A 26,761-nucleotide genomic window follows, 5' to 3' on the forward strand; every position below is an offset into this window, starting at 1 on the left:
ATTAAAAAATACAGGTAAATTGGTCCAGGCTATACCCGTCATCGATTACCTTTGGTAAGAGGGTGTTAACATAATGAGGAATCCTGCCACAGTGGTAGCTGTCCTGCTTCGTATTGACTAAAAGTACAGAGCACCAGAGGATTGCCCTGCATGCCTCAAAGGACACCCAAAACTTGACTGTCATTTCTCATCCTGGCCAGTGTTGATCCAAGAACCTGGCCACTCCCATATCTGTGCCACCGGATAAAGATTTGCATATAGCCGGGCCGAAGACGGCTGAAATGCCAGAAACCGGTCCCCGGTAGCTTGTCTCCTTTCTGGTGAAGAATTGGCTTGGTAGTTTAGTCTGCCCTGTTCCCATGATGCACTGGGCCAGGGACAGACTGATTTGCATATAGCAAGGTTCTGAGCTGGGATGGTGCAGTGAGATAATTAACGGCGATGGATCAAGCCCTGATCTTTGGACTGGGTAAGAGTGGTCTGCTTAATTCAGACACTCTGTTCATCACCACCCCCTTTTCTGAACCGGATAAAGAGGCCAGTCATTTAGACAACATCAGCAAAAGGTTCTCCAACATGTCGGACATCACAGTTCTAACCGCAAACTCACTCGCTATTCTGGGCCACTATGACGAGCAAATGTGGTCAGATATCAGTTCCATCATTCACCTCATTCCAGAAGACCGAAAACCTGAAGCCAAGAAGATTTTACAGGAGGAAAAACACACCTCCTCTGAGATCATAGATTACATCATGGACATCACCGCTACAGGCTTCTATCATCTGGCAGGCGCAGCTGTTTTAAGCCTCCAAGGATGGTTTAAAGCAACCTCTTTTCGTCATGAAGTTCAGTCCAAGATATTAGACATGGCCTATGATAGGTACACACTGTAGGGCAAGTCACATTCATTACACTCTTGCCAATAAAACCGATAAAGACACAGCCAAGTCCCTCTGCACCCTTCAGTACAGGAAGTTGCACTCTTCCTCAAGCTGGGTCTCACTGTTTCAGTGAAAACTCTCAACCACTCCCAGTCAAACTATGATGTTTCTATGAGCTTACCTAGATACCACTCAGAACAAAGCCTTCCTCTCCCAGGAAAGGCTAAAGAGGCTAGCAGACTTGGCTCGAACAAGATCAATAAAGTTTGTTTCTGTGAGACTGGTCAAGTTGCCACTTGGCATGATTTCACCTGGGATTAACCTAGTCCCGTTGGTGCGCATCAGGATGAGACCGTTGCTGGAAGAACTACAGCGCCAATGGATTCAATCAGAAGTGTCTTTCGAGGACTTAAACAAATATGATACACGCTAACATTGTGGTCCCAAAGATTTCATCTGTCGCGGGGCCTCAGGTTTCTGCCATTGGTACCCGATTTAGTCATCACCATGGATGCTTCACAGGAAGGTTGGGGAGGCCACTTGCAAGATCTACTGATCTATAGGTAGTGGTCGGTACGTCAAATGACCACGCACATCAACAGTCTTGAGCTTATAGCAATCTTTCTCTCCCTGCTGGCTTTTCTCCTAAGAATAGCAGGATCCTCGATGATGGCACAGACAATACAACCAGCATGTATTCTATCAAGAAACAAGTATTTACCAAATCTCTAACACGTTCTCATTAAGCCCAAAAGCTTATGAGTTTACTCGCGGCCCACAGCATATCCCTTAAGGGTGAACACATGTCCGGCGTACACAACACCCTAGCAGACACTCTCAGCAGAGCTAGCAAAAGTTGTCATGAGGAGTCTTCGGAAGGCCAGCAGGTCCTGGGTCTGCCGTAGGTCGGTGGGGAGCATGTTCCAAGTTTTGGCGGCGAGGTAGGAGAAGGATCTGCCGCCGGCGGTGGTTTTCCTGATGCGTGGCACTGTGGCGAGGATGGCAGATTGGAGGCTGCGGTCGGGGTGTAGAAGCTGAGTCGTCGTTGAGGTATGCCAGTCCGGCATTGTGTATGGCTTTGTGTGCGTGGATGAGGAGTTTGAAGGTGATCCTCTTGCCGACGGGGAGCCAGTGTAGGCCTCTTAGGTGGGGTGCGATGTGGCTGCGTCAGGGGCGTCGAGGATCAGTCGTGCTGAGGCGTTCTGGATGCGTTGCAGCCATCTCAGGAGCTTGGTTGTTGTTCCTGCTTAGAGGGCATTCCCGTATTCCAGTCTGCTGGTGACAAGGGCCTGGGTGACAGTTTTCCTGGTGTTGGAGGGGATCCATTTGAAGATCCTGCGGAGCATTCGGAGGGTTTGGAAGCAGGACGCGGAGACAGCATTGACTTGCTTGGTCATGGAGAGGGCGGAGTCGAGGATGACCCCCAGGTTGCGCGCGTGGCCGGAGGGTTATGGGGCAGTTCCTAGCAATGTAGGCCACCAGGAGTCGTCCCGGGCTAATGGGGTTGGGCAGAGGATGAGGACCTCTGTCTTGTCTGAATTCAGCTTCAGCCTGCTGTCCTTCATCCATTCAGGGACGGCCTTCATTCCTCTGTGGAGGTTGGTTTTGGTGGTGTGGGGGTATTTGGTAAGGGATATGATCCGCTGGGTGTCGTCGGCGTAGAAGATGATGTTGAGGCTGTGTTGTTGTGCGACGTGGGCGAGTGGAGCCATGTAGATATTGAACAGCGTCGGGCTGAGGGAGGATCCCTGTGGAACGCTTCAGATGATCTCGGTGGTCTCGGAGCGGAAGGGTGGGAGGCGGATGCTCTGGGTTCTGCAGGAGAGGAAGGATGTGGTCCAGGCCAGGGCCTTCTCTTGGATTCCGGCGTCAAGGAGGCGTGCTGTTAGGGTGTGATGGCAGACCGTGTTGAAGGCTGCTGATAGGTCCAGGAGGATGAGGGCGGCTGTTTCTCCTTTGTCCATGAGGATCCTGATATCGGTGGCGGCGATGAGTGCGGTCTCTGTGTTGTGGTTGGTGCGGTAGCCGGATTGGGATGGGTCCAGGATGTTGTTGTCTTCGAGGTAGCGGGTCAGCTGTCTGTTGACAATCTTCTCAGCAAGGAGATGGGCCGGAAGTTCTTGAGGTCTGGAGGACCGCCTTGGGTTTCTTCAGTAGGGCGTTGATCTCGGTGTGCTTCCAGCTCTTCGGAAAGGTTGCTGTCTAGAAGAAGATGTTGATTGTTTTCCGGAGATGGAGTGCGATGGCTGTGCTGGCTTTATTGAAAACGTGGTGAGGGCATGGGTCAGATGGGGATCCTGAGTGGATGGAGTTCATGGTTTTGATGGTGTCTTCGTCGCGAACGTTTGACCAGGTGGGGTCGCACGGGTGGTGGTCTCAGGGGCGGTAGTCTCCGGGGCGGAGGTGGGGGTGTCGGTGTTGAAGCTGTCGTGGATGTCGGTGATCTTGCGGTGAAAGAAGGTGGTCAGTGAGTCCCACAGGTCTTGTGATGGTGGAAAGTCGTTGGTGTTGGAGCTGGGGTTGGAGAGTTCTTTTAAGATGTTGAAGAGATATTTGCTGTTGTGTGCATTGTCTAGGCGGTCCTTGAAGGTGGTCTTCTTGGCGGTCTTGATGAGTTGGTGATGTCTGCGGGTGGCGTCCTTGTGGGCGATGTAGCTGTCTGGTGTTCGGTCGCAGAGCCAGTTCTTCTCCAGCTTCCGGCAGGTTTGCTTGGAGGTCCGAAGGTCTTCGGTGAACCATGCTGCTTTCTTGTTAGTGTGATTGGTTGCGAAGGTCTAGAGTGGGGCTAGTTTGTCGGCGCAGTCGTTGATCCACTGTTTGAGGTTGATGGCGGCGGTGTCTGGGTCGGTGGGGTCTGCGGGTGGTTCCAGGGCGAGGGTGGTGGTCAGTTGGTCCTTGGTGATCTTGCTCCAGCGGCGTCGTGGCAACTGTTGGGTGTGTTGGGTTTCCTGAAGGTGAAGTGGACGCATCTGTGGTCTGTCCAGTGGGGTTCGGTGGTGTGGTTGAAGGAGACGTGATGACTAGCGGAGAATATGGGGTCCAATGTGTGGCCAGTGGCGTGGATGGGTGTCGTCACGAGCTGTTTGAGTCTGAGGTTGGTGAGGCTGTCGATCAGGGCGGTGGAGTTGACGTTGTTGTTCTCCAGGTGGAAGTTCAGGTCCCCGAGGGGGATGTAGTCCGTGGAGGCGAGGGCGTGGGTGCTGATGAGGTCGGCGATGGTGTCGCTGTACTGTGTTCGGGGTCCGGGTCGTCTGTAGACGAGTATTCCTCTGAGGATGGTGTTGGGGTCGGTCTGGATCTGGAAGTGCATGTGCACGGCGGTGGTGAGGGTGTCGCCAGTGTTGGTCGAGACTCTGAGGGTGTTCTTGTGGATGATGGCGATTCCCACTACGTTGGTGCGATCTCTGCTTGAGATCTTGTAGCCCTCTGGGATGGCTATGGCGATGTCTGGTGCCGAGGTGGCGTTCAGCCAGGTCTCCGTCAGGAAGGCCACGTCGGGGTGGTTGAGTCTAGGAGGTCTCAGAGTTCGATGCCGTGCTTGCGAGCGGAGTGGGTGTTGAGGAGGATGTAACGGAGGTGGTTGGGTTCTCTGGTTGCTGGTTTGGTGGCCCGGATGCTGGTGAAGCTGCAGTTCCGGCAGGTGAAGGGCGCTTGGGTGTGCTTCGGGGTGGCCCGGTAGCAGGAGTGATCTCGTCCGGGGTTGAGTGTGTGGAGGGTGCTGGAGTCGTTGTGGGGTCTGGTGTTGTGGCTGCTTTGGGGTACAGGGGTCTGGCGCTGGGCGCGGTCCAGGTGCGGACGGGCACAGAGGGGCTTGCCTCTGGCGCGCCAGTGGCGCGGCCGCCATTTAAGGCAGGAAGGGAGGGAGGAACAGCTGGGAAGCGGGAGCGGGGTGGCCTATGGTCAAGCAAGGGGCCGGGCCGCAGGGAAGCAGTGGCGGGAATGGGGGCAGAGCGGGGGTGTTTGGCGGTAAAAAGGGGGGTCAGGGACAACACAGTTAACGAAGGCAGTGAGGAGAAAACAATATACATTAAGGAAATAATCAAATCACAATATCAGGGGGGTACAGAAGAAAGAGTGGGCAGCAGTAATGAAAATCAACCGGCACTGAACGAAGGTGAGGAGCTGCGAACTCACGGCGGCAGCGGGGGAGAGGCACTGGCACAGCGGAGATGCTGTGCGGCGTGTGGAGCGGCCCGACCTGCAAGCAGGGTCAAGGGTCGCTCTCACTGTTGTGCAGCGGCCTCCGTATAAGGGTAGGTGGGAGGGAGGAGCAGCTGGGAGGCGGAAGCGGGGCGGCCTATGGGCAAGCGAGGGGGCGGGCCGCAGGGAAGGAGTGGCAGGAACGGGGGCAGAGCGGGGGTGTTTGGCAGCAAAAAGGGGGGTCAGGGACAACATAGTAAACAAAGGCAGTGAGGAGAAAACCATATACAGTAAGGAAAAGAATCAAATCACAATACCAGGGGGGCACAGAAGAAAGAGTGGGCAACAGTAATGAAAATCAACGGGCACTGAACAAGGGGAAGGAGCGGCGAACTCACGGCGGCAGCAGGGGAGAGGCACTGACACAGCGGAGGTGCTGTGCGGCGTGTGGAGCGGCCCGACCTGCAAGCAGAGTCAAGGGTACTATGGTACCGTGGGACTCCCACTTCGTCGACTGGGAATGATTCAAGCATGTGAATCTATGAAAGATACCAATACTAGATAACTGCAGTTACAGTAAGTAACTTATTGTCTTTTTTAATCTCTAAAATGCCTTTGACTTTAGCCAGTTTTTTTTCTTCGTTTTGTTAGACTTAATGAGGCAGCTTCCCGAACAATACAGTTTTGAAAAAAAAAAAACATAACCCAAGAATTGTCAAAATGCTAGTGGCCAACGCAAGACATTTTGGTTTTGCCAATGCTTGTTTTTAACTCTTGCTCGTTGGCCAGTAATCAGTTCTTTTGAATGTATAATCATATGAGTGCTTAGAAATAAGGGAAATGCAGTTGTAGCAATATTAATACCCAAGAATATGGTTATTGGTTGGCCCCTCATCTTGGTTGGGTTATTTTATAAATTTCTCCTTCAATAATTCAATCACATAATAGAGTTGATTTAGGATTAATGTAACAAGATGCAAACTGAAACATAGTAGCAATATCTTTGAAAAGCTGTGATAGCGCGGCAGGGGGCTCCATTTTAAATAAATAAGATTCAACCTTCAATTACCATCACTCACAGGGCAAAACCCTGTTTACGCACCGGTCTCTCCTTCAGGAATCTCACCTTAGGTGATGGATCTTTGTCACCGTATGGTATTTCAGGCATTACAGATTCAAAATTAAAATTTTAGTTCAGTCAATGATGGATTTAAATTGGTTTTAAAACATTTATTTATTATTTAAACAATTGTACATTTTCACTCTTGTTTTATTCAGATTTGTCAATAAATCGTCAGTAAATTACAGAAATCTCATAAAAAGAGTTTGGTTAAAACATATAAATCACATTGCACATTTAGCGTGTTCCCTAAAGAAATACAGACCCTATTCTAAAACTCAGGATTGGAATTCAAAGTTAGGAAGACCAATAAAGAGTCCAAGATCAAAAAGAAAAAGAGAAAAGAGCGAGTTCAAGAGACTATAAAGTTGAAAGCCAAATTAAAGCAGCAGAACTTCCCATAACGATTAGTTCATGAAAGTCATTTAAGTCTCAATACCATGAACAAATCAATATACAGTTACAGTAGCAAACTGTAAAATACAGCGTCAAAATGAAATCAATAATAGAAGTAGCAGTAGCCACATCCATCAGTCTAGGGAAAAGGAAAGTCACAAGGTGGGTAATAATGTGGAGAGTGTGCTGGGGCTACACTAGGGACACACACAAATATAAAATCGATTTAACTAAGTCGTAGACATTATTGCAGGCTCTGTTCGCTCTGGTCCATTCAGGAGACGTCACTTGGCTGTTAGCCGGTTCTGTTCTTCCTTTTTCATGAAATAACACGCAGCTTGTCTTAATACAATGTTAGCTACGGACACTTTCACTTGGGTACCTTTTGAAAGCATCATCCTTGATTTCCAATAAGCTTATAATTATTAAGTGTTTCTTTGTGAGAATAATTAACCATACTAAAGAAAAGGGAAAGTTAACTTGCAATGTCAGGGTTAGGTAATGCATTTAATTGAACAAGATTTATTGTCTAAAGTGTACAGGTATTATATTTAGCGTTATGTGAAAGTAAAATAAAATAGGAATCTTAGCAAATGCGGATGAACTGTTGCTTTGTAAATGAATACATTATGCTAAACCTGAACTTTCTTCAGGTATGAAAAATATTTCTAAGCATGTTGCATTAGGGTTCTGTCCTAAATTGTGGGTTGCATATTACAGCAATGTTGATTTAGCTTTTCTGAGGCTTAGTCTAATAAACTGCCTATCCATCACACTATCTTGATTTCGCATATGAGTTCCGCTCAGAGGGCACTTTCATCATCTGAGTCTTGACGCTTACTTTTTACCCCTCGAATCTTCAATGACATCATGTAATTCTCGTTCATGAGATGATTCAAATCTAGGGCCTTCTCAAATCTTTTATTCCTTTCTTTTTCCCTCCTCTTGTGTAAGGAATACGAGCAGCCTTGAAATAAAGCACGGAAAAATAATAAACAAAGCCCTATTATTATTACTGGCATAAGTATTGCTTTCACAGTACCTCCTCCTGTGTTTGTAATCCAAGTTCGTGAAACCCTTTTCCAATTTTATTTTAAAATGCTAGGTGTTTCCATCTCTTTTAATTCAGGTTTTAAATTCAAAATATTCTTTGCAAAGTCCTATATATTCTTACATACATCAGGTATATAGGAGCAACAATGGGTTAATTTAAGCATCTGACGGACTCCACCTTTTTCTGCAAGTAAAATGTCTAATGCTAACTGATACTGCAAACCAATGAATCTGATTGCAACACGCTCAGTGATAACTACCAATAAAGCGCCAGAAGTACTTGTTGCCATTTTGTCAACAATTGTTTTCTAATCTTCTCATCATTTAATACGACTGCTACAGTTGGAATGATTACACCAAATATGTATCCTGCTAATTCACCCCCCTTTCTGTACTACATGTGTATGTTTGCTGGTTTCAGTGTCAAAGCATCTATAATTTCTACATGATACATTTTAGGAATTAGCACAGCTATATAGCATATACCCTCTGAATCAACAGGTAGCTAGAAATAAGCATTCTGCCCACAAATAAAATCAACTCCTGGAATTGCAGTTTCCTCCCCCCTGTACTGTAAAATTTGCCATGTTCCTCCCATGAATTCAAATGTGTGTTCACAACTACTAATACCTACAGGTCTGATTCATTTGAGTGTTGTTCTATAAACACAGATGTTTCCTTTATGTTGATTGTCTAATCTTAATTTTGGGTAAACCATTTTCTTCCTAAATTTATCTTTCTCCAAACATTCTTTAAAACACCACAATGTTTATCTTTGCTACATGTTATGTTAGTTTTCCTTTCCTCTAAAGCCAAAATGAAAATCTTTTCTAAGGGTCGCATTAAGAAAGTTAAATTGTTTTGATAAGCTTTAACACTATAGGTCTGTGTGGCACAAAATAGTACTAACCAGTATCCATTTCTTTGGCTTGCGGGTGTAAATTCATGCTTTCTCCGAAAGGCACTTCAGAAAGAATTAGATCATAGTTAGAAAAGAAATATTTAAAACGTTCTATATACAAGTGAAAGCACTATTTACAGGAAGTTGCATATGATAACCACAGTTGGTAATATGTGACGACTTCTGATGCAGATGCCGGTAAATGAGTGGAGACATAGCAGTCCTTTGCTCCCATGGCGGGTGTTCCTGTACCAATCTAGAGTAAACGTTAGTTGAGTAATCTTCTCTATTATATGCAACAAATAAAGCTTTCAGTTGCTCTTCATCATTCATGTATGTATGCATTTTAGTATTATTTGCAGATCTAGTGTCTTTCTCAGGTGTTAAATAAATTCCTACTAGCACTATGGTAATCATTCTGAACACATAATATATTTACACTTATTTCTAAGGCAACAAATGTCTTTCCTAAGAACAATAAGATATATCAAATGTCAGTGCGAAATTCTGCAAGTAGCTTCTTTAAGTTTCTCTTAGCAAAGCAATCTTCTTATAGACCTTTGTTAACCCTACTCTGTGTTCTAAATTGTTATCCCTACTCTTCTACAGCTGAATTTGTTAGTGTCAGTCTCTTTTGGTTCTTTCAAACAATTTTCTTTTCAATGTCTTTGTTTTATACAGTTAGTTTTTTGCCAAGTATCCTTATTCCAGTAGTGCTCACTGTGATGTCATGGAGGTTGTAACAGTTCAGATTTCACTTCACACAGCTCATCGATTGCGACATTGCCAGGTGCTGAATACCTCAGACAAGGTACTCTTTCCCCGTTTTTGTCGATCTCCTGCATCACTTTCATATCTTGATGCTGTCTCTTCAGGGATAGTCGAAAGAATCTGATCAAATGATATGCTTGTTTTCAGACTTCTTTGTTTACTGCCTTGTGGCCATGCAGTTTTGCGGGTGACTCTTCTCGTTCTAGTGCTTTATTCTTTACCCGGATCGTCTGACTGTACTGTTGTTGTCTCAGTAACGTTCCAGAGTGGAGTATTAGTCTCTTAGTCTCTTTGTAAATCCTCATACCTCTCTTCTTCTTGCGGCTGTTGTACTAAGAGCACCGCTGTACTTTGCTGCGTTTCAGCTGGTTGTGATACAGTCACCAAGGCTATTCATCCAGGATCAAAGAACACAATTTCTTCCTCTATATTTCTCACTTTCTTGGTATGGGACACCAGCACATTTAACAGCAGTATTTGTCACTAAAATAATCTGAGAGGGGCCTTTCCATCTTTGTTCCTGGCAAGTATTCCGAACGTACTTCTTGATCACAAACCCAATCACCAGGATTGAGGTTGTGGCACAGTTCTGGATGCAGATCTTTAGTAACCGCTGCAACCTGGTAAGAAACAGAATGCACCGCATCAGCTAATCCTTTGCAGTAATAGAGTATCATCTCTTCTGTGATGTTCAAAAGTGCATTCGCAGGTACAGCAGGAAGTCTCATTGCTCTGCCCATCAGGATCTCATGGGGCGATATACAGGATATTTCAGATACTCACCAGCACCACGGGTAAAGTATCTGGCCATTTCAGTGATGTTGAAGCACAGACTTTAGCCAAGTGAGACTTGATTGTCCAATTTACTTGTTCCATTATTCCTGAAGCCTCCGGTCGATAGCTGAAATGTAGTCTTTGCTCAATTTGCAGTGCTGTGCAAATCCTCTTCAGGACTTCATTGTTAAATACCGGGCTTCCGTACCGGGGTATCATTTCTCGTAACAACAGTTTTGCTACTGTAAGACGCGCATTTCTTTTGGTTGGGTAAGCATCTACCCATATCAAGAAGACACTATGACCAGGACATAGCTCAGCCAGTTGTGAACATGCATTTCGATTAAGTCCATCTGTAGTCCTATGTGACTCAGTATAACGTGTTCTTTGCCCGACATTCATTTGTTGACATGTCACACATCTGTAGCATACCTCTTCTGCCAGCGTTCTGAACCTGGAATTAAACCTGCTCTACATAAACATACACAAATTGGCATGATACCCTCTGAGATCTGCTATCTGCCTGCTTGACTATTTAGCGAGTCGTTATGAAGGACCTGGAGCAATCCATGTCGCCTGCTACCTACAATATACCCAATCTCTAGACCGTTCCAAGAATTAGACGAGGATGGCTCACTTATGAAATGTGACATGCTTCATCATTTGCCACCTCGTCCCACCCTAGTAAGCTGGTACTACCTGGAGTGACGGAACCTCAGATTGGGGCTGACCTGAGGGAGTTCTTAGATTTTTCTTTTCTTCTTAGGACAATGCTAGGGTGCAGTTTGTAGATTAAAAAAACCTTAGGATAACTCACTAAAGTGTCCTTTATTCTGGTGGTATCCTAGGTTTGTTAAAAAATTACCAACAGGTGGCGTAACTTGATGTAATGACTTGTATGCGTCACTGTATATGAATAAATTTCATGCCAACATGTTTCTGCCTCTTACTAGACATGGGTCTAAGGCATTCATCAGGGCTGTGTTTATGTATCCCTACACTGCAAGTAGTAAGTGCAGAGTGTGCATAGCTATAATGTATAGAGAGAGGACCTACCTCTCCAATTGTATCATTAAGAGGAAAGAACCTATGGATAAAAGAAGGTAGCAACAAGGTATTGTTTATATATTAGTATACATGAGAAGAGGATCGTCTCAACTATTCACTCCTGGAACCCAGAGTATAGTCAACCCAGGGTTTTCATATTGATTAAAAAGCATATGTAGCAATAGAAGACAATAATCAAAGAGTGATTAGGTGATTTTTAAACATTCAATAGGCACAACATGCTAAGGTCACACACAAAACATGGGAGCCAGGAATTATATTTACCTAATACTGCTTAGCTAATTACTGCATGGTCTGTTTGGGTGGGTTTCTCCGGTTGTCACACTGATTTCTAGGGCGACATATAACATTAAGGTTTGTATAAAGTGAAGTATATAGGGAAAAAAACCAAAACCAGAGTTGTATTATTTTCAAAGACAGACCTTTTCGTAATAGGCAACCTAATTACTGTTACCAGCAGAGGCATATTCTGCCTCCCTACCTCTTTGCTAATTTCTACGATTACTTCGTCAAGTTGGAGATCCTACTGTTCCTCTTCGAACAGCCTTCCGGTGCAACAGCCGTTTCACAAATCAGCCATTGTTTTTAAACCTCCCAGTATGGGGTGAATCCCATTGTGTAATGATTAGCACCTGGAAGGATTGTTGATTGTCAGGAGAGACCTAACAAAGCTGCAGAACGGAGTGGTGGATGTCACTTCCACAGCCTACGTGCCTGCTGTGTGCCCCACTCATGTCCTGGAGCTGCTCCTGCTCCGATGTTTTGAGTGTGAGCCCATCGATTTCACTGAGGGCGTGTCTACAAGGTATTCACATAGAGCGAGTGCACACCTGTGTGTATGTGAGTAATCACCTGACTGGGGACCAATGTGCACCCAGTCACGTTATCTTGATCTATTCCTTGGGCCTGTTGTACATTCCTTTTAGTGCAGAGTTCTGGGACATAGTCCCTCGTTGTACCGTATGTTAGAAAGGAATTATCTGTTACCTTTTGTTGTGTCTCGGGGGAGTCTATGTATATGTGATTACCGTACATAGAATGAATTCCCTTTACAATGGAGATATGGGAATACATGCTTGTGTGATTTTAAAAAAACGGGTGATTTCGCTTCTTATAAGAAATATGGTAATGCCACCAGACAGATTATGTCCTTTCTGACCATCAGATTTCGCCATGAAGTCTCTCCCTAAATGTGTATATCTGTGAAAGTATCGTGTCATTAAGGATATCAAACTTTTGGGTAACACTGTTCTCCTGTCAACTGGCATCCATATGTCATTTGAGCTTTTCTCACAACCTGTCCTTATCCAACTTTGTTGTTCTGCTTTTGAAACATTTTCTTACTCTTTTTAACTTGTCCCAAGTGTCTGTTACTTTCATGAACATTGCAAATGAAGTGTCCTCCCTTGACTCGCACACAAAATGTCCAATAAATGTGCAAGCCAACAAAACGCAATATCATGCGACTGAGTCTACATACCTGTTTCCCATGGCAGTGTACCCATTTCATTGTTGATTGGCTGCACATTTAACAACAGCAATCTCTGCAGACAATTTTAATGCATCCCATAGGTTCTCATCTGCACTCCATTTCTAATGGGAGTGCCTGAAGAGGTCATAAAACCTATTGGTGACCACAATTGCCCAAAATCGTAGACAACACCAAATCCATACTGACTATCCTTAAAAATAGTCACTCTTATTTGAGCAGTCAAACAGCATGCTCTGGTAAGAGCAACCAACTCTGCAACTTGTGCTAATGTAACCCCTTGAAGCCATAAAACCTCAACAACATCGGTTACAGCGTAAGCTGCTTTTGGAGTACCTTCATTGTTTCTCAAACATGAGCTATCCAGAACAATTACATGGTCTGGTTCAATCGGGGTTTAGCTTTCTGCATAAATCTGTGACATCTAGGTAATCATGTTCAACTTCATCACAAATAGTGTCAATTATCGCCCACAGACTTGATGGGCTCCAAATTTGGCTGTTTCAAAACCACATTATCATAGGATAGGATCCTCTGTTCATATTTTGGGAGTCTGTTATGGGTCATGTATTGAGTCTTTGTTCATGTCAATAGGAGTTCTAAAGAGTGTGGGCCCATTGCAGTTAAAGGGTGTAACCCATCACTATGCTCTCACTATTTTACAGACTAGTGCTCACTGCGGCAATCGCTTTAAGGCAGCCCTGTGGTAACGGGGTCAAGGGGGATTTAGAAGTAAGCCACTGGTTCCGAACTTCACCATGCATTTGCGTTAGCACTGAGATAGCACAGTCCTCCATGTCACTGGATAATAGTGTGAATTCTTTACTGTAATCCGGAATTCATAGTGCTGGGGCACGATAGTCTTTTTCTTACAGCTCCAGGAAGGCTTTCAAGCAATCTTTGTCCCAAGGTAGCAAATCAGACACCTATTTTGTGTCAGCTTCAGTAAAGGCTTTGCCACAAAGGCAAAGTTTGGTATCCAATGTCTACAGTAACCAATCTTTACCGAAATAATCCGAAATTCTTTGAGTTCAAGGTGGATATAGCTGAAGAATTAATTCCCCTCTCTCTATTGACCACTTCCTAGCTCCTTTCTCAACGTTGTCCCAGATATTAAACTACTTTCTGACAGTACTGCAGCTTACCTGGTGACACTATATGCCTCTTCTCAGCCAGGTGATTCAACAATGCAATGGTATCTTGTTTACAAGCTTCTCGTGTCTCTGATACCACAAGCAAGTCATCTATGCGCTGAACAAGTAGTCATGTAAAGGACATCTGTAATGACTCCAGATTCTTTTTCAAAATCTGGTTAATAATGGAGGGAATCTCTGTATGCCTTTGTGTGACTCAGCACCATGGCAAAACTCTGTTGAAAAATTAAATGAAAATCAAAGAGGAACTGACTGTCCTTATGCAATGGCACTGAAAAGAAAGTCTGACGAAGATCTATGACGGTAAACCATTCTGCAGTACATGGAATTTGGGATAACTTTGTGTCTGGGACAACTTGGGACAGCCATCTGATTGAACTTTGGATAATTACATGGACTCCCTCAAAATCAGTTTTGGACTGGTGCTACCCATTTAATCAGTCCAGTATCTGTTCTTGTGAAATCCCATACTTCTGGATCCACACTCTTAGATCAGTTCTTAGATTTTCATTAAGGGAAATAATCCTTTGAACCATTTTAAATTCCAAATCCTCATCATGAGTTTGGAATTCAACACCGTCTGGAGTGCAATAAATTGAGAAATTTAGTTTGCGCAAAAAATCTCTCCTTAGCAGATTTACTGGGATTGTGTCACAAACAACAAATTGGTGACTTTCTCCAAAAGAGCCTACCTTTACTGGAATACTCTCTGAAACTGGATTAGTAATCTGTTTATTTGAAACTTCTACAACTTGAATCTTCTTTCCCGAGAGGGGTGGGTCTAGGAGTTCCACAGATCTAACAGTGGATCATGTAGCATCAGTATCAATAAGAATGTATATGGGGTGGCCATTCGCCTAACCTTCTACGAATGAACAACTCCAGTCTAACTCTAAGACTGCGCCAAGAGCGCAATCTTACTCTCCTCTCAGGCACACTCATTAAAAAGTATCGGAGCCTGTACCATCATTACCAAAACCAGAAAATGTCTGAAAAGCATTCTATTTCAATATAGGGAATTGCTGTAGCGTATTCTGATTCTGATTCGGGAAGGGGTTCAAATTTGCCTTTGGCATCTGGTTCAGATAGAATCTCAGGTTTCCCTTATTCTGTGGCACAATTTGAGCTTGTGGGACCTGCATCATCGGAACTTATTTTTGCATTGCCATCTGCATCTGTTGTACTGGCATATTTTGCATTTGCACTCCTCTCTGCATTTGTATATTTCCATTCGCATTATCAGGATTAAATCTACACTCCCTCTTCCAATGCCAGTTCCTGTGACAATTGTGACCAGGGGTAATTTTCTTCAATGCTGCAACCTCCATTCCTGAACCTGAATCATTTGGGAACCCTCTACCCCTACCTTGTAGAACATAAAAACCACCTGGATTACTCTGAAACCCTTTTTGTGGAACAGCAACACCCTGCCTACCTCCTTGATTTCCTGCAAAAGGAGGATTCTGAAAACCTTCCTGACAAACTTTGTCTGACCCAACATCAATTTCTCTTTAATCTTTTCTCTTTTTAATTTCTAGTTCATCGCTGCAATATTTTGCATACTTCAAAATCTCATCAAGTGATGTATTTTGCCAATAGATTACACTTTTGATTATATGCAAACTGATCTCTTGTCTTAATCCTAAAACAAACTAAGATATACAAATACCCATGTCTTTCTCATCAGAATATTCTCTTCCACTGTGCTGCTGGATTACCTTCAACAATCATTTATAAATCTCATGAACTGATTCTTTTGATGCTTGGGTTGTTTGGTTATTTTTCAACCAATCACGATCTTTTAGAGGCTCTCTGCCTTTCAAGAAAGTAATCACTGCTACATATTTCTCCATTACTATAGGAGATGGTGCATTAGTGTGTGTCACTCTCGCTGGCTCTTCACATGCCCACTGTACAGCAGTCTTACACTCAGCCCCCAAACCGCTCAGTACCACAATATCAAAGAATGTATTCAGATCACTCCACATCATCCCTGAAATCTTCACATATTGATCAACTTGTGTCTACCACTGCACATGCTTGTCTCTTAATTTTGGGAAGTTGTTCATAAAAACTGCCAGATTACCTCTACTCCACTCCAAGGTATAGGGACATACACTACTGCTATTTCTCTCAAAGGATAAGCTGAAGCTCTGCTCATTCTTTTCCCCTACCAATTCAGGTACTCTCTTTTTCTGTTCATGTTTTCTTGCCCATTTAGATTCTAATTTGTCAGTTTCCCTCCATTTTCAAATACATTTTATTAGCTCTGTAATATGCAGCTGTATTCCTGAAGAGCACACGGTTTCAACGGCCTCATCATCTTACTGAACCCTGTAACTTTTCTGCAAAGGAAAACATTTAAAAAGAACATCCTCATATTTCTGAGTCAATTCAGTTCATTTATCATGTGCAATTGCTGCTCGTCTTATCATTTCTTTCCACAGGTAAATCTATTATTTCTCTTGATATTGGTTCAAATGATCTAATTCTAAACATCCACATATTATTTCTTCAAGTTTACTTTTAATTTGAAACTATTTAATGGTCTCCCGTTTCAGATTCTGGGCTAGCTTGTTGCACTGGGCTCCGTGCCTTTGTAATCCTTGCAGCTTCTTCAAACCATGGTGGAAAAATTCCTTCTTCAAACAGTTAGGTTTGCCCAGGAGTAATTGATGTTGTGAAACAAACCTTCGCCATCTCTTAATGCTTGTTCTGTCAAAGGTGGTCTCCATACAACAATCTGAGAATTCTGAGACGTTCGAATAAATCCGGTTGTTGATAAACCTCCTACAACTCTTTGAGCCTCCGAAGTCAGGTTAAAGTTTACTGGGATATTTGCAACTGGTCTAGGCATGGTCTGTGCAGTAGCTGGTTGCAATGCTGTCATCGAACCATACATATCTGGTGCATTTACTACAGGTGAAGTAACAGTGTGTGGCAGGGCAATTTGTGATGGAGAATTTGAAGGAGTCTCTCAATCTGCACCATTCTGGTTTCCTCGAGCGCAGTAACTATTGTACCACTAATGTACGATCAGTTGCCGTGCAGGCAACACCTATTCTAAAATATTTTCCCCTGTAACATTATCTGTCTCGTTTTTTTTTCCTTTTCCCCTTTCTACTTATCCTGGTTCCTTCCCTTCTCTGGTATTCCTGTAGAAATAGCTGGATACAATCTAGTTCCTTCAACTTTAGCTTTCCTCCATCTTTATTGATCTTCATTCCACCGAGCATCTGAATTATTATTCTGTGCTCTTTTCTGATATTTCTTCCTTTCTTTTTTTCGTGCCACTTTCTCCCACATGTTCAAAGCCTCCTATTATGTGGGTCTAGTGGGCAGTTGAATTTCTTACAATTTTGCCTTTAATGTCTCAAGAATTTTAGTCTCAAAAGTGCCATACCCTGGAAATGTTAATGCATCTACTTTTTCTGTGATCTTGCACCATTGACAAAGCCACAAAGATGTATGTAATCCTAATTCAGTTGTCTGATAATGTGCAGGCGTACCCTCCAGGAAGTGCCTTTTCACCTTACCCGATTTTGTAAAATCACCCCTTACTGTACTCTTACATTCTTTAAAACATTTCATGATTCTGACAAATTTGTAAGAAAACTATTTGAATCTAGTGTTTGGATTCTGTTCCTTAAACGCCAATTTCCTTTACTCCAATCCTGTTGCAGTTATTTATCAAAATCCTGTTAGCAAATCCCAATGTGATATCCACATGAACACTGACCTATCACAGTGCAACACCAACCAATCTCCGTGTGAATGTGCACCAACCAACCAATCCCAACGTGACATTGTGATCTCACTCCTCGCTGCACTCCTCGCTGCAGCTCGCCCTCCTTTATAATTTTCTTTCGTACTCACAATAAACTAACAAAAACTTCACAAACCTATATCAATTCTTTTTTGCTCTTTAAAAAATATATATATATAATATATATATATATATGCAGTAATATTCCGCAGCAACCTCCGATCATAGGAACGGCAAAGCAAGAAGACAGACCACAGGATCAGGTAGGTGAAGATTGTTTATTTTAGTTTTTAAGTGGCAGCATAGACACGTTTCGGGCTCAAGAGCCCTTGTTCACAAGCGGAGAACATCATCCAAATGCCATTGTGTGATATTTAAAGAGATATCTTCCTCAATTCCTCTAAATGCCGGTCACATGACCAATAGGCATAGTAAACAGACTGTCCAACGCGGCTGATACAACTTATTGCTGCAGATTAAATAAAAAGCCAAATTTTGGGCAGCAATAGCAGAAAGTATGTTTAAAAAAAATAAATGCAAATGGTGAAATGTATGACTGTATAAATACAAATAATACAAAAGGATAAATCCTAAAAACCGTATACATTATTAATTGAATTTCTTGTATCAAAATCTTCCCTTCAGAATTTGGACAGTAAAACATGTATACACTTAGAGGGTAAAAAGATACACAATCTCTAAAAAAAGGGGGCTAGCAGCAATAATGGTCTATGTGCAAAGCTGTGCAAAAAGTGCGAATAGAAAGAATTAGTGCAACATGGTGCTATAAAGTGCTAACTGTGTGATGAATATTAACTATATCCAATAGTTATAAAGATATATATTACATTCTATTTAGAGAAATTCTGTTCTGATATCTCAGTACCCTCAAACGCAGCTTAATAGTGCATACAGTGATAATATAAAAGTAAAAACGAAAGGCAAGTGGAACTGTTAGTGGAAAAAGATTTAGAAAGCAATTGATTTTTCTAAGCTTAAAAAATGATCTCATACATTCCAATGAACCACTGCTCTTTCAAAAAAATGGGGGGAAGGGTTGTAAATATCTATATCAGCAAGGATAGGCAACTGGGAAAAGATGCCCATCACTAAAAAATATGTCAGGAACAAAAGCTTGCAAATTGCAAATCGAAAAATATCAGTGCAAGAAATTTGCCTGTATACTCTAACCACAGTGCAAACATGCCATGTGCAAATCTGCTAATAAATAGAGTATAAAAGCACAAGAATTACACAAATATATAAATACAGATAAAGAAATACCAAGATATAGGAATATGGATACAATGGAGGAAAAGATCTATACGGCATCAAAAATTTTTCACTTAATATACTAGGGACAACAATTATATGTGGGAACATGGGGAAATGTAGATCATAAAAAATTGGGCATGTCTTCTACATTGTTCAACCCATTGGGCCATCATGTCTTCTACATTGTTCAACCCATTCTGCCATTTACTATCGAACTCTAAGATCATAGTAGTTTCCAATTGTCTTAATCTGAGTTCTCTGTTCCCTCCTCTACGTAGTTTAGGAATGGCCGCTACCACATAGTATTTTAAAAATGTCAGATTGTTGTCGTGAAATCTCTTAAAATGGCGTGCCACAGGATAAGATTGATCGCTGTGTAAAATTTCCCCAAGATGTTGTAAAATCCTGACATGCACCTGTAGTTTGGTACTTCCAATATAGTTCAAGCCACAGGTGCATGTCAAGACGTACACAGCATGATCACTTTTGCAGTTGAAGTTGCCAGCTATAGCAATTTCCTGAGTGCTAAAAGGAGTTTGATAATGTATCTTGTTTACTCCAAATTTGCAAGCTCTGCACGTGGAGCATTTGTAAAAACCACGTGTAGGCTGTAGCCACATAGATTTCAGGCTCACCTCAGGACTGGTTTTGTCTAAAAGTGATCCCATACTTTTAGCTCTTCTGAAGGTGATCAGAGGAGAATTAGGTAATTTAGACCCAATCACAGTATCAGTCAAAATTATGGGCCAGTTTTTCTTTACAATATTCCTAATTTGTTTCTCCTCATTACTGAACACGGTGACTAGTCTGGGACATTGATGAATTTCCGAGGGATCGTTGCCATTATCACTGATTTCAGTTAATTCAACATTAGTGGATTTTGGGAATAACAGACTCTCTCTGGTTTGGTAATTAGCTTTCGCTATAGCTTGCTTTAAAGTGCTATCCTGATAGCCTCTCTTTTTCAATCTTTCCTTCATCTCACCAATACAAAGATTAAAATCGACAGTGGTGCTGCAAATTCTTCCCATTCTCAATGCTTCCCCATATGGAATGCTGTTGATGGTATGCTGGGGGTGTAGACTAGTGGCATGGAGAGTGGTATTCCCTGCTGTGAGTTTCCTGAACAAGGTGGTTTCTATTTTGTTATTATTGATGTATACTTTAACGTCTCGAAATTCAATTTCTTTCTTATTTACATGTGACGTAAAGTTGAGATTGAGGTTGTTATTATTAATATCTTGTATAAACAAAGAACACTCAGTCTCATCACCCTGCCATAAAATGAAGACATCATCAATATATCGAAGATATTTAACTATCTTCTCATTTACCCATACTAGATGTTGTTTCCTTAGGACCTGTTCCTCTCACCAGCCAACGTGTAAACCCGCGTAGCTGGGGGAGAAACAGGATCCCATAGCCACCCCTCTGAGTTGGTTAAAAAGATCATTTCCAAACAGAAAGTAATTGTTGTGCAAACACCATTCGATAAGACTCAATAGAACTTTATTGTGTGCCCAGCTCGTCAATAGCCTCGAAGGGGTTAAGGACCGCACCCTCAAAGCCTTCGGCGTCATGGCCCAGCAATCTGAGCATGACTTAGTGTTGTGGTGAAACTGCAGACACCAGAGACACACCAAATGGGCGTCCATGACCAACATGGTGCAAGGACAGGCCAGCACGGCTTGAACTCCGAGGTGTTCTTACAGGACATGATCTGCACACCAAAAAGATTCGACAGTTGAAAAAAGTCTGTCAAAAAATGACAAGGGTAGCTCTCTTTGGGTCTGTGCTGGCTGTTGCGGAAAGAAAAGACTGATGTCAGCACACTAAAGTGACGCCTATATTGATGATTCCGATGTCATGGCAACGAACCAGACGCCTACAATGTTACGTGAAGTCGGCTGACGCCACCTATCAGCAAACAGAGGTACTGCTATCAAAATCTTCCGGATCCCCCCTGATGTCTGGATGTTAAAAGGTAAGGAATCTTCCCCAAGATGTCTCTAACAGATTTTCATAGACTTGGATCACATCTCACCTTCTAATTATTCAAAGTTTAATTGCGAGAACAACAAACTATTCAAAAGAAAAAGGAAAATAAACTTGCAATGCCACGTTAGGTAATGGATTTGATTTAACACGAACAAGAATTATTGTGTACAGTGCACAGTTATTCTATTAAACATTATGTGAAAGTAAAAAAATGGGAAGCTTAGCTAATGAACTGTTGCCTTGTAAATTAATAAATGTTGCTTAACCGGAATATTCTGCGGTTGTGTAAAATATTTCTAAGCATGTTGCATTAGTTGTCATGTCCTAAATTTTGTTGTGTATATTACAGCAATGTCGAGTTCGCTTTTCGGAGGCCTATTCTAATAACTATGACTGCTTGGTGCAGCTCGCACATTGTAAATGTGTGTCATTTTAGATTTTTGAATTTTTACATTAACCGTTGCACATTGCTTAGCTAAATAATTTTTAGTAATATGTCTGTGTGCATTTATTGACTTGGAAGAAGCAAAACGTTTTTTTTTTTTTTTTTTCTTTTTTAAGAAAGCTAAAAGCAATCATTAGTACTTAATTTCTTTTGGAACGCCAGAGTCTTTCACTGCGATGTATGACTTTCATGCTTGTAATCGTTAGTCTGAAGTTCCATAAACTCTTTTAAGGACCGACTAATATATGGCAAACTACCCTTGTTGCATCATTGAGAATCGATGTATTTGGTATTGGGCTGGCCTAGCAAGGTACATGGCTGAGGCATACAATCACAAGGAATATTCACATTGGAATTTTTTCAGTTACACTTTCGATTTTATTCCTAGAAAATAAAAGGAGCTCTTCCCGGAAAGACTTGTATCCTCCCTTGTTTAGGGTTAGCTTACACTTTATTCAGAATAGCCAGTCCACTTTGTCTCTGAATTGGATTTTCGGAGTCATATACAAGACTTTGTTCCCATGTCCTAGAGATAAATAATTTACTATTAGGGGGTCTGCTTCTTTACTCCATAATGTCTCCCATGAACGTCAGTACTCTGGAGAGGTTAAGAGAGTAGCTGCAGCCTTGAAGAGGAACTTCCAGGAAGGGGAGGAGACAGGAAGTTGGGCAGTAAAAGGGAGAAGAGGAGCCTAGACAGGAGAGTAGCTGACCAGCTCCTCTCAATGCGGCACATTTGCAAGGCGTGAAAGCATAAGTAAAGGCAGTTACAATAGAGAAGCCTCCATTCATGTCTATGAAATAGGACTCAACACCTGTATGCCCTTCCAGTCTTCATATGAACCCAAATGCATCACCCTTACAAGTGGTTGCTGTAAGTGTGAATCTCTTCTCTTGAGGACCCTTCATTGCCTCACTGTATCTGCGAGGAATGACATTAAAATAATTTCTCATGCATAGCACTATTTCTGGCTGTGCTCTACCTGACAAATGTGGATGACAATTTACCTTATTTGACGCACTGGCCTGTCTTATTTAAGCATAATAATAGATTGTAACCTATTCAAGACTTTTAATATTGTGTTTAGGGTTAAGGTGAAAATCAATGGACACCTTCAACATGGAAACAGAAAAGTGATAATCAGTGTTGGCAAACCTGAAGATTTCTCTCAAACCTGAATATAATGTTAATATTGTGCAAATATAAATAGGCAATAGGACTTTTAAGGGTAGAGTCACATGGCCAGTTTGGGCTAGCTATTTACTTCGAATTTGTACTCTGATTTTCTCGCAGTGATGAAATTGTGTTGAACTTGACACATTGTTAATGCTAGTCACTTTTCCATGATTTTATTTTTCTAATCGTAAACTTGTTCTTTTGAGTTTATAATTTGAGCATTTCTGCCCTTTCAGATCCAGAAGAATCTGCAAAGACTTCTTGAAGATATAGTGTGAAGATGCTTGGTGTGGTAGACATGCCATCTACCCCTCCCCATAATCCCCATGCGCTCTGCTGGTCAGAGTGGGGTTACCATCGCAGTGGACCTAAAGTTACATGTCTAAAGATTATTAGGCCTTTGATCTTGGCAGCATGGGTCTTTATTGTGCAATAATATGAAATATAATTATGTATATATTTTTATGGGATCGTAGATTTCCATTTTCCTACGGACTCTTTGAAGCTATGAAAAGAAGCACTTTGCTTAGCAATGACAAACATGTTTTTGCAGGAGAATCCTAATGTCTTAGTAGTGTGTTTTGTAAAACCTCTTTAACTCATGCACCTTACAATGTTGCCTTCATTCAGTAAGGAATTCCATGCCTGACTCATTTTGTAAGGGCAAGGGGCTTTAAAACAGAAAGTTGGTTAATATTACCATTCAAAGCTATTTAAAAAGTGTGGTCTTTTTAAAGAGACACCACGCTAGTTTGGTGTCACTTATAATGTAATTTGTTATTTATGTGCCTGCTTTAACCACTTATTGGATACCATTGTACTCTGAAACACAGCAACGCACATATAAAAATAGAATTTAGTTTACCATACAGTAAAAATATTTTTAAAAATTTAGGGTAATTTCTTCTTCCATTAAGTGAGAAAGTAGTGTTTGAGAAAAATAATTGAAACATCAAAATATTTGTTTATTGAGCCCGCTGCATATTTTCTATTTAAGTACACGCTATGTCCTTGTTTTACATGTGGTTTTTGTGTCCGTCACTGTTAGTTCTTCCTTCTTTAATTCATCCCAGTTGGGATTTTTTACCACTGGTGCACCCTTGCGATTTATTCAATTTTTTGTATGTGGGCCCGAGTATGGACCTGTATTGCTACATTGATTTTTCTTAGTCTACTTATCATTTGTATGATCTCTGAATATTGCCAAGGAAACTTGATGTGAGTTTTGAGAAGAATGTATTTCGATCTAAAGTTTATCCAACGTAAAAAGATATGGGATATGAATTCTGTTTCTCCAAGAGTGGCGCTGGTCCTCAGTTACATTGCACAGCCGTTTGATTAATCAGTTGGCTCTAACCCAATAGTCTCAATACTTTTTATACCAGAACGGTCCTTATCAAGTGCTTTTGGGGTAATAATACTGACATGCTAGTGCTTAGTATTGCACTTGATTTGACTCCTTTGCCTTTCGGTCAATTTAATGTACACAAATCCACCATCATAAGGAAGCCACTATAGATAATTGAAATGTTCAGTTTCATTTGCTGGTCGGTTACTAAAAATCTTGCGAGCAGAGTGGATGTGAGCTTCTTAAGAATTCGCGCCTCTGTTACTTCACTATCTTTCAAATTCATGAACTGTGATAGACAACTTGGTACGTGTTTTTAGTTTTCCAGTTTCAATTCCTTTCTTGTTAAAAGTACTAAAGTATTTTAGTTGTCCTCAAATCTGCAGAGTTTTTAACATAGTTCAAGCCCGTCATGCTTTGCACTCTTAAACATTAAACAAACTGGACCTTTTCCATTTATTGACTTTAGATTACTTCCTCTGGTTGAGAATTTCACCTTTGAACAAAATCAAACAGCATACCTGCACTTTGATAGTAGATGCCATGCTTGTATGTGACCTTAAGACCATGATTACATTATATCCCTGGCTGATGCAATTTTTTTTTAATTTCTTGTAAAGATCTGGATGTTAAAGTATGCGATGCAGGACATTTGGTCGGAGCCGTTTGTTGACGTGGTAAATCTGGCTCAAAACACATAACTGCCTGAACTAAGGATGCTTTGCTTCTTTTTCTATGTGTTATAAACGGCTACAAGTGAGCCATAGTGTCCTAGATGCATATACAAATGCATATACAATGATCCACATTGCTATATATTTTTAATCTCAAAATGAAAATCACAGGTCTGAAAAAAATTGAATGAAGCCAAAATATTACATATTCTTTCTTCGAGCTCGAATAAACATGTTGGAAACCTGGTTAAAACTTGAGTTATGAACGTGTGCTATTAACTACCTCTTGAACAAGTGCAATTAGCAAATGTTTGTAAAAGGGTGTTATGGTGTTTTGGTCTTTTCCATTGTAACTGATTGAAGAACTTGGACACCGTCGAAGATGTTCATTTTGTTACATTAGAATATTACAATAATTATTGGTTACAGCATGGGCTAGTTGTCATAATGGAAGCAATATGATTTGCATGATCCATATTGGTACTATAAGTCCTTTTATGCATTTTACCCATTTCTATGAAATGTCTGATATTTTGTATTAAATAAAATGATCATTGAAAAAGTTGTAGTGTTCCGATAATATTTCTTGTTCCGATTACTCCTATTAGCATACACAACTGGATTATTCTTTTTTGATAAAAGAATCTCTACTTTTAAAGTTGTTTTTGTTAGAAATCTACACTTTTATATATTTTCGAGGAAGATGTGGCTATGTAGCTTTTTTTTTTTTTTACTGTACCAACATTTCATTCTTTTGAATTTCAATGAATGATGATGTATCTATCGTGAGTGAGGGTAGAATGGTGAAAGAATTCTTGTTCCACATCATGGAACTGACTAGAGGTAAAGTTCCAAAGAAGGCAGTTGATGCTGTTGGAGGGAGCTTGTGGATCGTTATATGCTTACTGCACATCAAATATAAAGGACTGCATTTTCAACCATAACCTTGTAGAGGCACCTTCATCACTGGTGACAAGCGCTTCACTAGTCTCTCGGACATACACCTTTGTGCTTTACTGGCGAAAACTGGCTAAATTTCCTTCTCAGTGCTCTACATATATTGCTATGATTGACTTTAGCAAAACTTACAACTGGGAAAGGACATTCAAAGACCAGGAAACTATCCGTATCAGCAGAAAAAGCTCCACCAAAAAAAACGTCAGACAAGAATGCAATATTTTTAGCAATGATGCAAGTGTCTCAAGTCAGGCAAGTGTGTGACTGCTCTAATGGATGCAACTTCATTCTCTGGCTGCCTGTTCTGTGTCACCATTGTTAATCAAGAAGCAGCTCTACTCTAAGCATGGCTCTTAAAACCAAAAAACCAAGTCTGTGTTCGCTATCACAGTGATATTTCACAATGGAGGTTTATATGTTGAAGCTGCCATGCCTAGCTAGCAAGTAGACTTGAGTGGATAACTCCTATTACTTGATCTAGTATAGAACATTAAATGAGGAGGAGCCACCTTTGCATGCTATAAATGTTATCATTTAACATGTGAACATAAATAGACTGTCAAAATATATATTTACCATCAATTGAAAAGTTAAGATGCTGAATTGCATGATTAAGATTTCCAAAGCGGTGTTTAAATAATGCCTACACATGAGAAATTGTGACTTAATACATACACTACGTTTTAGAACAGAAAACAAAAGGGATTTGAGGAGTGTGTTGACATTTGTGTTTAAACTATTAACTTGTACTCCCCTGTGAGAAATTGGGTTGTTGGTTAACTTGGATGTGGGCCCTGGTCAAGCAACATCCACAATCCTTTGCTGGGTAAACCACAAAAAGTCACTAAAACAACCTGTGCTTAACCCTGGGTAGCTTGGCACAAAAATCAGTCAGGGTTAACTTGGAGGCAATTTGTGTAAAGTACTGATGCAGTACCCAGACATTAATGCAAGTGAAAACACAAGAAAAACACCAAACCAATTTAGAACAAGCATTTGCAATGCAATAGGTCCCGCATTTACGTGAATTTGAGCTATTGACATTTCAAATAACAAGGCCTTTTATATTTGTTTTTGTTTTAAAAACCTAAATAAAAGGCATTGTAACTTACAATGCCAATAGCTTTAATTTGTGTAACTGCAAGACCTATTGCATTGCAAATGCTTGTCCCTTTGATGGAGGCCATGATTCCCCACAGGAGCATTGACAAGCGAGGAGGTACTGTGGTGCGCAGAGGACCCACCAGATCTCCCAAGACACCATTTCAGTGCTATGGGCGACCTCCCGCTTTTGTGTGCTAGAAGCCATCACGTTAGGCTCCACTTACCACTCCCCGAGCCGGTGTCCGAGTCACATACACTACCTCTCTCAA

At 41.6% G+C, this 26,761-nt stretch overlaps 1 protein-coding gene across 6 annotated transcripts in view; it reads left to right on the plus strand.

Annotated features, from left to right (window-relative positions):
* GRAMD2B (GRAM domain containing 2B) overlaps nt 1-24,995 on the plus strand; it is a 463,109-nt gene extending 438,114 nt beyond the window's left edge. For 5 of the 6 annotated variants that reach the window (XM_086961100.1, XM_086961099.1, XM_086961101.1 and 2 more), the window contains one exon: nt 22,646-24,995. In XM_086961100.1, coding sequence (XP_086817226.1) covers nt 22,646-22,687 — 42 coding nt within the window. In that variant the 3' untranslated portion in view covers nt 22,688-24,995. The remainder of the gene's footprint in view (nt 1-22,645) is intronic. The other variant, XM_086961104.1, reaches the window with a different exon arrangement.
* The last annotated feature ends 1,766 nt before the right edge of the window (nt 24,996-26,761 follow it).

This window comes from Lissotriton vulgaris, chromosome 3_1, assembly GCF_964263255.1.
Source record: "Lissotriton vulgaris chromosome 3_1, aLisVul1.2, whole genome shotgun sequence".
Lineage (NCBI taxonomy): Eukaryota > Metazoa > Chordata > Amphibia > Caudata > Salamandridae > Lissotriton > Lissotriton vulgaris.